Source organism: Equus caballus, chromosome 11 (assembly GCF_041296265.1).
Source record: "Equus caballus isolate H_3958 breed thoroughbred chromosome 11, TB-T2T, whole genome shotgun sequence".
Lineage (NCBI taxonomy): Eukaryota > Metazoa > Chordata > Mammalia > Perissodactyla > Equidae > Equus > Equus caballus.
This window is the reverse complement of record NC_091694.1, coordinates 6,819,159-6,830,135: the sequence shown is the minus strand read 5'-3', so window position 1 is coordinate 6,830,135 and position 10,977 is coordinate 6,819,159. Positions and strand designations below refer to the sequence as shown.

At 50.4% G+C, this 10,977-nt stretch overlaps 1 protein-coding gene and 1 long non-coding RNA gene across 2 annotated transcripts; one reads left to right on the top strand and one right to left on the bottom strand.

Moving 5' to 3' along the window:
• Positions 1-2,258: 2,258 nt before the first annotated feature.
• LOC138916211 (uncharacterized) lies at positions 2,259-3,088 on the bottom strand. The gene is made up of 2 exons (XR_011423132.1): positions 2,820-3,088; positions 2,259-2,476 (listed from the first exon to the last, which is right to left on the bottom strand). It is a non-coding gene; the product is annotated as an uncharacterized lncRNA (long non-coding RNA).
• Positions 3,089-4,595: 1,507 nt separating this feature from the next.
• Positions 4,596-10,726, top strand: LOC100060051 (E3 ubiquitin-protein ligase TRIM65). Its single transcript, XM_023652051.2, has 9 exons — positions 4,596-4,609; positions 4,735-4,812; positions 4,980-5,023; positions 5,318-5,988; positions 7,310-7,405; positions 7,580-7,813; positions 8,741-8,903; positions 9,121-9,183; positions 10,046-10,726. The coding sequence occupies exons 1-9, from the start codon at positions 4,596-4,598 to the stop codon at positions 10,600-10,602; spliced, it is 1,920 nt and encodes a 639-aa protein (XP_023507819.2). The 3' UTR covers positions 10,603-10,726.
• The last annotated feature ends 251 nt before the right edge of the window (positions 10,727-10,977 follow it).

Below are 10,977 nucleotides of genomic sequence, written 5' to 3'. Positions count from 1 at the left end.
GCTGAGAGAGAACAGTAACCAGCTCTGCCCACCTCTGGCTGGTCAGCATCCACATACGTGCTGCTCTGCATATTGGAACTTCCATACAATGGTAAAAGCAACTTTATGTCTCCACGTATCAAGATGCAACCACTCTTACACAAACAGAGACGATCTTGCTCTCTCTTCAACATAAGACAGTGCCAACAGTCATTATTCCGGGGCCTGAGAGACAGTTACATCTATTTCTGGGCTATGTTAATTACTCTTCAAACTGGGTTGATGGGTTAGACAGCAGCCATGGTCACTTGACGTCCCATGGTTAGGTGGCAGGAGCTGTTTCTCAAAAGGAGAAGAGTTATCTGCAAAAGAAGTCATGGCTCTCCCAAAACCCTGGAGTTCTGCATGGTGATTCTCCAGTCGGGGCTTGCCAGAGGCTCCATACAGCATTAATATTTGCAACAGATCATTTGAGTATTGCTGAATCTATTCAGTCATAAAGCCCAGGTGGCAGCCCAGAGCTAAATTTTTAATCATACCACACAGAAAGATTTTCCTCAGTAAAGCTTGTCCCTGGAGTGAACTGTTACTCCGTATTAAGCCAGTTTTCTGTGCAGTGCAATTAAATTGTTTCTAAATTTTCTATGTAGTGCAATTAAATTGTTTCTAAGTTTTCTATTTTCATTTTTCCTTAAAAACATTTTCATTAAGATCATTGTTTTCCATGAGATTTTATGGTGGAAATTTAATTCAATTTAACCAATTCCAGCTTTTGCCCTTGTGGGCTTTCTTTTGTGGCTATTATCTCATCTATTTTTATTTTCCCCAAGTCAAATTTGGCAGCTGAAAATCCAAGTCTCATATATCTAAATTTGTGCATTTTTAACTGAAGTCAGTTTTCTGTTAATTATTTCTAAGAAAACACATACAAAATGGGTAGAAGATTTATAGTTTGTTTTTGTTAGCTTTTCTATAAGGAAAGTCTGAGCAAGTTCCCTCAGATATTCTTGGATTGCTTTATGTCCAAAATTGGGCTATTGCTTCCACTCATATTTCATTCTGATAACTTTTGATAACAGTTTGATATCATTTTGATAACAGTTGGCAAATCAAAGAGCAAAACATCCTCAAAATATGCCCTGCTTTGCTCAGTTGTGATGGATAGCCAATAAGTACATATTTGAAAAAGAAGGATTTGGAAGGCTCGACAGACTTCTTGAACTAGACCCTGAAGTTGGAGAAGGGTGTGGTTGACTGGTGCAGGAAGGATGGTTAGCCTATCACCAACAGCTATTGTTGCTCAGGTCTGTCACCTCCGTCACAGGGCTAGAGCAAACGTCTGTTTATTTGCTGCCATGTGCTACACAGCCACCACATGCCGGGATCTGTGCTTAGCACTGACAGCCAAAGCTGAGTCGCAGAGGCCTGCAGGACACCAAATGGGAGAGGAGAAGGCTGGAGGTAGGGAGAGGACAGCCAAGGAGCTGCTCTAATGACCAGGGGACATTCATCAGAACCTGGGCAGACACAGAAGGGTGGAAATGCCAAGCTAGAATCAAGCCCCATTGGCATACTTGGAAGGCAGCCATGTATTCAAGAATCACTACAAATTCTAAGCAAGATAAATAAAACACATACATATATATAGTATAATAAAACTGAGGAAAATGCAATATGGAGAAAATCATAAAAGCTTTCGGAAGAGGGGGAAAAAAGGAGCAGCAATAAGACTGACGGCCAACTTCTCAAGTGAAAAATATAAACCAGAAGACAGTGAAATCGAATCTCTAAAGTGCTGAAGGAAAATAGCTGCCAACCTAGAATTCAACACCCATGAAAGTATCCTTTAGAACGAAGAGGATATAAAGGCATCTTTGACAACCAGAACCTCAGAGTATTCATCACCTACACGCCTATACTAAAGGAGATACTGAAGGTGTTCCTCAGGGAGACAGGAAAGGATCCCAGATGGAAGCTAGAGGCTTGGAAGGAATGGAGAGCAATTAAAAATGTAAATACATGGATTGATCCAAATAAATATTGGCATTTAAGCATTAATAGTGCCTTAAGTTTTAAAAATACATAAAGACAATTAAAATACACAACAATAATGAAAGTTGGGATGAGGTAAATGAATTAAAGTATTCTAAGGCTTTGGCTTCTCTAAGAGATAAAAATAAAGCTTTATATTAGACTTTGATAAACCATGAATGCATGTTATAATTTCTCAGGTAACTACCCAAAAAATAATAATAATAAAAGTGTAACTACCAAGATAATAGAGAGGAAGAAAGAAATTTAATAATGAAAAATCAGGGGCTGGCCCCGTGGCCGAGTGGTTAAGTTCGCATGCTCCACTGCAGGCGGCCCAGTGTTTTGTTGGTTCGAATCCTGGGTGTGGACATGGCACTGCTCATCAAGCCACACTGAGGCAGCGTCCCACATGCCACAACTAGAAGGACTCACAACGAAGAATATGCAACTATGTACTGGGGGACTTTGGGGAGAAAAAGGAAAAAAATAAAAATAAATAAAACAAAAAGAAAAATCAATAATGGTGAACTACAATTCACCAGGAAAACATAATCATAAATTTGTGTGCATTTAATGATCTAGCCTCAAAAACGATAGAACTAAAAGGAGAAATAGGCAAATCCATAATAATACTAGGAATTTTGTCACATCTTTCAGTAACTGTTACAGTAGACCAAAAAACCAAGAGGGATACAGATGCTTTTAACAAATGATTTCCAAATTTCATTACTGAAATATGTAGAACATACATTGAACAACTACATTCACATTCTGAATTTTTAGGTGCATGTGGAACAGTTACCTACATTGACCATGTTCTGAGCCATAAAGCAAGTCTCAAAAAACTTCAGGGCTGGCCCAGTGGTGCAGTGGTTAATCATGCACAATCTCCTTCGGCGGCCTGGGGTTCACCAGTTTGGATCCCGAGTGTGGACATGGCACCGCTTGGCACACCATGCTGTGGTAGGCGTCCCATATAGAAAGTGGAGGAAGATGGGCATGGATATTAGCTCAGGGCCAGTCTTCCTCAGCGAAAAGAGGAGGATTGGCAGCAGTTAGCTCAGGGCTAATGTTCCTCAAAATAAAAAAAAAATTGGAAAGATTAATTCAGAGCATATTACCTGATTATAGTGGATCAAGTTAGAAATCAATAATAAAAAATATTAGAAAATACCTGTATTTTTGAAAAGTAAGCAACATGCTTTTAATCATTCATGGGTCAAAGAAGAAATCACAATAGGAAAATGTATGTATGTATGTATGTATGTATGTATGTGTGTATTTATTAACATGTAAGAAAGGGGGCCAGACCCGTGGCCGAGTGGTTGGGTTCATGCACTCCACTTCAGTGGCCCAGGGTTTCACTGGCTCAGATCCTGGGCGCAGACCTAGCACTGCTCATCAAGCCATGCTGAGGGGGCATCCCACACAGCACAACTAGAAGGACCTACAGCTAGAATACACAACTATGTACTGGGGGGCTTTAGGGAGAAGAAAGAAAAAAAAGAAGATTGGCAATAGATGTTAGCTCAGGTGCCAATCTTTAAAAAAAAAAAAAAAAACAGGTAAGAAAGGCTAAAAATCATTATGTCCATCTCAGGAACTTACAACAGCAAATTCAACCCAAAGAAAGTAAAAGGAAGGAAATAATATAGAGCAGAGCAGAAATCAATTACATAGAAAACAAACATACAACAGAACCATCAAACCAAAAGCTGATTCTTTAAAAAGATGGACAAAATGGATAAACTCCTAATGGGACTCATCGCAGAAAAAGACAATACAAATGACATCTGGAATGTTAAAAGGAGACACAACTACAGAGCCTACAGTCTCTCTAAGGATTGTAAGTGATTCTCTTAGGTATATACCCAAAAGAAAGCAGGGACTCAAATAGATACTTGTACACCTATTTCATAGCAGCATTATTCACACTAGCCAAAAGGTAGAAGAAACCCAAGTGTCCATCAGCAGATAAAAGGATAAAAAAAATGTGGTATATAGTGGAATATGATCCAGCCACAAACACGAATGAAATTTGGATACATGCCATAACATGGATAAACCTTGAAAACATTATCTAAGTGAAATAAGCCAGACTCAAAAGGACAAATGTATAATTTCAGTCTTATGAAATATCTAAAATAGGCAAATTCATAGTGACAGAAAATAGATTAGAGGTTACCAGGGGCTCAAGGGAGAGGCAAATGAGGAATTATTGCTTAATGGTTATAAAGTTTCTGTTAGGGGTGATGAAACAGTTTTGGATATGGATAGTGGTGATGGTTGCATCCCTTTTTTTCTTCTGAGAATCAGAACCAGAGTGGAAGCAACAATATTTAGGATCACCAATGAGATAATGTTGGGATCACTCAACTTTAGGCCAAGAAGGGGCCTTAAAACATCATCTCCTACAACAACTCTCTTGATGCTCAGAGAAGAGCTGTGGTCCAGAGAGATTAAACAAGTTGCCCAAGAATCTACTGTCATTTAGTTGCCATTTTCCTTCTCTGGTTGGTATGGTGAGTCCCTGATGTCCACTGCAAGTGGCCCCAGGTGCAGCCGCAACTCTTCCGCCTGGGATGAAGGCTCTGGAGTAAAGAATTGCTGGTGGAAGGGCAGACTGCATCAGCACCGTGGCATGTCCAGGGGCACAACTTTTACCCTGCTGACATCACAGGCAGAACACTGGGGCTGATCACGCTTGAATTGTGACATCAGGGAGCAAAATTGTGGGTGGTCTTCAAGGAGGGGGTCCAATTTGATAGGGAGACGGCAAAACAGCAGCCAAAGGGAAAGGTGAGAAGGCGGTCATCAGAGACAAGAGACGTAAGACCAAGAGACATAAAGGGCTGGGGTGGGGGCATGCTGGACTGATGGGGATCCTCCCAGCTGCTGGTGAATTGGGACCAGGGGCAAGGGCCCTGTGCCTGAGTACCCAAAGTTTCTTCTCCTTCCCACCGCAGGGCAGCCAAGCCTCTGGCTCTCCTTGACATGCAGAGAGTTTTACGTAAGTACTGTGCTTCCTACCTTTCCTTCCGAAGGGTCAAGGAAGTGGCTCCTTTCCTTTGTCACTATGTAACTTTCTGCTCATCCACCCTCTTGTCCAGGATTTGTTCCAGCAACTAGGGCTGGGACAAGGAGAGCACAATCCGCAATTTATGCCCCCAATGTGGGACGACCAATGACAAAATCCCTGTACCCCATGGGCAGACAGCTGCTTCTAAGAGAAGGACTAGTGTGCCCCTCCAAGGCCCCTCAGTTCCTGCCTTGGCTTCAGCATGGCTTTGCTCTGTCTTCCCAGGGCCAGTCCAGGACCACATCCCAGCCCTGCAGCCCCCTGCCCAGCCCTCAAGACCTCCCCAAGGACAGCTCCTGATGAGTAACAATAGCGATCTCCGCACATTTGAGGACCAAGTCCTCTGTCCCATTTGCCTGGAGGTGTTCCGCAACCCAGTCACCACCGCCTGCGGGCACAACTTCTGCATGAGCTGCCTGCAAGGTTTCTGGGACCACCAGGCTACCATGGACGAGATGCCCTATTGCCCCCAGTGCCGAGAGACCTTCCCTTCCAGGCCACGCCTCTGCAAGAACGGCATCCTGGAAGAGATGGTGAACTGCTTCACCCAGGCCAAGGGCCAGGCTCTGGGGTCCGCACAGAACCTGGCTGGGCCCACGGATGTGCCCTGCGACTTCTGTTCCCCCCAGAAACTCAAGTCAGTCAAGTCATGCCTGCAGTGCATGGCCTCCCTGTGCGAGAAGCACCTGCGCAGCCACTTTGAGGACCAGGTGTTCCAGGACCACCAGCTGCTGGAGCCCGTGTGGGACCTCAAGAGCCGCTTGTGCCGGAAGCACCGCAAGCTGCAGCGGCTGTACTGCCGCACAGAGGGCTGCTGCGTGTGCGGGGCCTGCCTGCTGGAGGAGCACAAGAACCACGACACCATCCCCCTGGAGGAGGAGCGAGCCCGCAAGGAGGTGGGGGTGGGAGGATAGGAGCCAGGGGACCCATGGTTCTGAGTTTCAAGCCCTGGCCACACCTTTCCTTAGAGGAAAATTGTGCAGCCATTAAAATGATGATCATGAGGGGCCAGCTGGGTGGCATAGCGGTTAAGTTCTCGCACTCAGCTTCACTGCCTGGGGTTCACTGGTTTGGATCCAGGGCGTGGACCTACACACTGCTTATGATGCCATGCTGTGGCAGGCATCCTGCACACAAAAAAGTAGAGGAAGATGGGCACAGATGTTAGCTCAGGGCCAATCTTCCTCAGCAAAAAGAGGAGGATTGGCGGCAGATGTTAGCTCAGAGCTAATCTTCCTCAAAAAAAAAAAAGCAAAGGTCGTGCCATGACATGAAAAAGTGCTGGCCAGTTAAATGAATAAGGATCCTAAATTGTAGGTATGAATCCTATGTTAAATTTTTTGAACAGAAAAAGAAAAGGCGGAAATATAACATATCAAAATACAAACAAGTCATGTTAGGAGTGGGTGAATCCCTTCCTTTTTTTCTATTTCTCAATTTTGTTTAATATATTTCTATCGCTTTTTATAGTGGAATACTTACGTTTTAGACATTCTATCATATATTCCATAACAGTGCTATTCCAGCTTTGCTCCCGTCAGTGGTCCATGGCCAAACAAGGAGCTTGTGCCAGAGTGTAAACCAACGCACCACACTGTTTGGTTCAGCTGACCACATTTTCATAGCAAGACTTTCTCAACAAAAGAAGCCGTGTGTTGATTTACAGTCTGGCAGGAGCTGCTTCTTTTGCTGTGGGTCAGCAACAGTTCATGGACAGGCACTAGGAATAGCACAGTTCTAGAATACATTACAGAACATGAAAACGCCCGTTGCTGGAATAGGTGGGGACTCAAGGCTTATGTAGGACTTGGGGACACAGTGCTGCTTGGGCCCGGCAGCGCTGCCCCAGGGAGCCCAGGGCTCCATATCTGATACGCCCCTCCTCCACCCACTGCCCCCCAGGCCTCTCCAGCCACCGAGCCTTCCACAGCCCCTTCTCATGACCTGAAACCCAAAGGTCATCACTGTGGGGAGCAGAGAACCTGACTCTAAGAATGGGAGGGAGACTCTCAGGGTGTAAGAGAGTAAGAGCAGGGGGGTGAGACTGGGCCGTCTACCCACCAGCTCTGGTCATTCTCATTCTCGTTCTCGCCTCTCGAGGAATGTAAGAAGGACGTCTCTTCTGGGCTTTGACAAGGGGCTGCTTGCAGAAGGACTTCTCCTAGGTTACCTCTCTGAATCAAGGGCCCTCTCCTCCACTCCACCCTCTTACCCCAGGTCGAGGTTCGGAAGGTCCAGGCCAACGTGGAGAACCAGATGTTGATCATCACTTCTGACAGCCAGAAGCACCGCGGGCAGGTGGCCTTTCTCTCGGTAAGGTTGGCCCACGCCAGGTCCAGGCTTCCCCAGTGCCCTGCATTGGGCTGAGGGGAACTCTCAGGGCTTGGAGCAGATGGTGTGGGGCCAGGCATGGGTCCAGGCCATGACGATGGGGTCACCAGGGTGGGGCTCAGAGATGCCTCTCTATGCTCCCTCTCACCTCCCAAGAAAATGATCCAGACAACACGAGATGAGGTGAACGCCTGCTTCTCAGAGATCATCCAGGAGGTCACACAGCTGCAGATGAAGGTCTTGGATTTCGTGGAGAAAGAGGAGGCAGCTGCCCTGGGGAAGCTGGGCAGCTCCATCCGGCAGAGCCACAACCGGCTCCTGAAGCTGGAAAGGGACAGCATCTGGCTTCGCACCCTGCTCACCAACCAGAGCGACCAGCAATTTCTGCAGGTAAGGCCCCACCCACCCCACCCGCACCTCTGCCCCAGGCCCTGTCACGACCTCCACTCCCCCTCCACCCACAGATACACTGGATCTGCCCAGACCTTGGATAAAGGGATCAGCGCTTGGGGCTGCATCACTTTGTCCATTCCTCTGCCTCAGGGAGCCTCCATAGCCATCCTGAGCTTACACCAACACCCCTGGCCTCTTCCTCCACCTCAGCACTCGGCCTCTCCCTAACTTTCCTGCCTTCCGTTCCCTGGAACAGATGGGGATGCACCCTGGGATTCTGGGCATCTGACACAGTCTAAGTTGCTCCAGACTCCCCCAGGCCAGGGCTGGAAGGGAGTGCGGAACAGTCTAGACAGCCTGGATTGAAATCCCTTTTCCTTCCCCAGGCCTGGCCTGGCCCCACAGCCTGATCTGGTGCTGCTGCAAGAGGGTGCCAGGCAGGGTAGCTAGTGGGGGGGTGGGGGAGGGGGTAGCAGCAGCCTTCTTTATGGGTGGCGCCTGGAGCTGCCCAAACCCTGTGCTTGGGGACCCTTAGCCAAGATCCCCTTTCTACAGTAGCCATCACACCCCTGAGCAGATTTCTAGGGCTGTTGCTCACCTTGTCCCATGCACAATAGGAAGCATTTGGCAAGGTTTTCCACTAAGCATTTGAAGACTCAAAAGAAACTCTCTTCCCATTGTTTTCCAAAAGTCCACTTTGCTTAATGCACTAGGCCACAGTGGCCCTACCTTTGACAACACCCTAACCTAAGATGTCTAAACAACCAGGAGGAGGGGAGAGAGATGTCCAGGTTTGAAAGTGGGCAGCTTCTCCTCCTGCTCCATGGTCTGGGGACCACCAAGCCCTGGCCACAAGCAGGAGTTCCTGGCATCTGCCTCGGCCCTGGCTAACAGGTGGTACCACCGGCCACTCCCTGCACGCAGGAGTTCCCCAGGCTGAAGCACCTCCCAGCCTGCATGGAACCCCTGATGGGCACCAACTGTGAGGAGAAGCAGAGCTTCCTCCAGCTGCCAGAGACCCTGGCGGAGCTCCGGACCCGGCTGCTGGACATGGGTCTCAGCTTCACCAATCAGCTCCTCCTGAAGGGTCAGTACCTGGTGGCCTGGGGACCCTGGAGACTCACCTGCATTCTGGGGGTTGGACAGCCCTACTGGGCAGTGGTTGGAGTTCTGGGCACTTGTAGAGAGAGTCCTGCCTGCCCATGTGCACCTTTCCCAGGTGAAGAGCCTCGTGGAAGCCCATGCCATCTGGAAGGATGCTGGGCTGTGAGAGTGTCCTCAGCAAAGCTCCCCCATCTCCCCAGGCATTAAGATGAGCTCCTATGAAGTGCTGCCCCCAGCCGTGGACAGGAAAACACTTCTCAAGTGTGAGTCCTCAGTACTGGGGTCGGGCCCCAGGGGTGGGAGGGAAAGGAACAGGGCCCTGGATGCCTTGACTTCCCCGGCCCCACCTGCATTCAGGCCAGGGCTTCAGAGAGGTGCCAGCTCTCTCCTGCCCTGACCTCCCACTCTGGATTGGAGACCTCAGAAGGACTCGGCCTGCAACTCCAAGGCCCTGATAGGAAGGGGAAAGACTGTCCTGTCCCACTCCGTTGGGTGGGGCAAGGCCTCACCTACTGCCACAGGCGGGCTCTGCAGCCCTGCCTAGCCCTGGTGTGGCACAGCCTCTGCCCTCAGCTGGGTGCCTGCCAGCCTCCCCTGGGCTTCAGCCAGCTTGGCTGATCCTGTCCATTTCTTCCTCAGGCAATCTCCCTTTTATATGATGTTCCCACAGCCCCTCTCCCAGGCTGGGCTGGGGGCCAAATCCCAATGACTTCTCTGAGATCTTGGGAGTCAAGGTTGTGTTGCCTTTGGTGAACCCCTCTGGGTGACTTTCTCTGGGAGCCCTTGATTCTCCTTCAGTCCCAACTCAATCTTGCCTCCTGAATAAATAAAAAGGGAGATTATGTGAGGGTCAGATGGGGGCAGAGAGGCAGGCTCCTGGTTCTCAACTTCTCTAGAAAAGTGGACCTGTGGACAGCACCCAACTCACTCCACTTCTCCAGACTGTCAGCCGCACCTGGGGGCCCGAGTTGGAGACTAAAAGGAGTGGGGATAAACGGCCACTCCTAGGAGCTGGGGGTGGAAGCACTTTGTGACTTCTATGCAAACGCCAGGCAACCTAGCACCTCCTTCCTCTGCCCTGGGGGCCCCTGACCCTGGCTCCCTTTCCGTCCCCTCCCCACTCAGGTTACTGCAACCTGAACTTCGACCCCGCCACCGCCAGCGAGGAGCTGTTCCTCTTCAAGGAGACGCACTCGGTGCTGAACCTGGGCATCCTCCTGGAGCCCTTAGCCGCCGGCGGTCCCCTCCCGGGCTTCAAGCAGTGGCCTCAGGTGCTGTGCTCGCGCGGCCTGTTCGAGGGCCGCCACTACTGGGAGGCGGAGGTGTCCAACTCGTGGGTGTGCCTGGGCGTCACCTACCGCCGCAGCCCCCAGCTCAGCGGCCGCCCGCGCCGCAACATCGTCTACCTGCTGGGCCGCAACCCCTACTCGTGGTGCCTGGAATGGGACTCGCTCAAGTTCTCGGTGTGGCACAATAACACGCAGACGGTGCTGCACGGCGGCTACCACCGCGCGCTCGGCGTGGCGCTCGACTGCCGCGCCGGCTGCCTGTCCTTCTACGGCGTGGCGGGCGGCGTGAGCCTGCTCTACCGCTTCCTCGCCTCCTTCCTGGAGCCGCTCTACCCCGCGGTCATGGTCAGCAGCGGCGCCGCCGTCACGCTCAAGCAGCGCCCGGAGGCCTAGGCGGCGGCCAATAAAGCTGGACTGCAGAGCTGGCTGCGCCGCCGGGCCCGGGGCGTGTGTCCGCGGCCGGCCCCGGGCGAGGCGGGAGGGCGGCGCCCGCCGCGGGCCCGGGAATCCCGGGAAGCGGGCAGACCCCTCCGGCCCCACAGCCGCAGGAGAAGGGCTCTGAACCAGGCTCCGGGTCCCCCGGGCCCGGGGACAGTCCTGAGGCCGCCGGAGGGGGAAAGTCCTGCCCGGGTGCACCGCCTGCCCTCCACTCCGATCCCCCAAATCCAACCAGGGACCCCTGGTCTTGCTTCTCCAGACTGGTCCTGGCCACTCAGCGCCAGGCACTCTTCCCCAAAGCCCTTCTAGCCTGAGAGTGGGCGGGGCTTG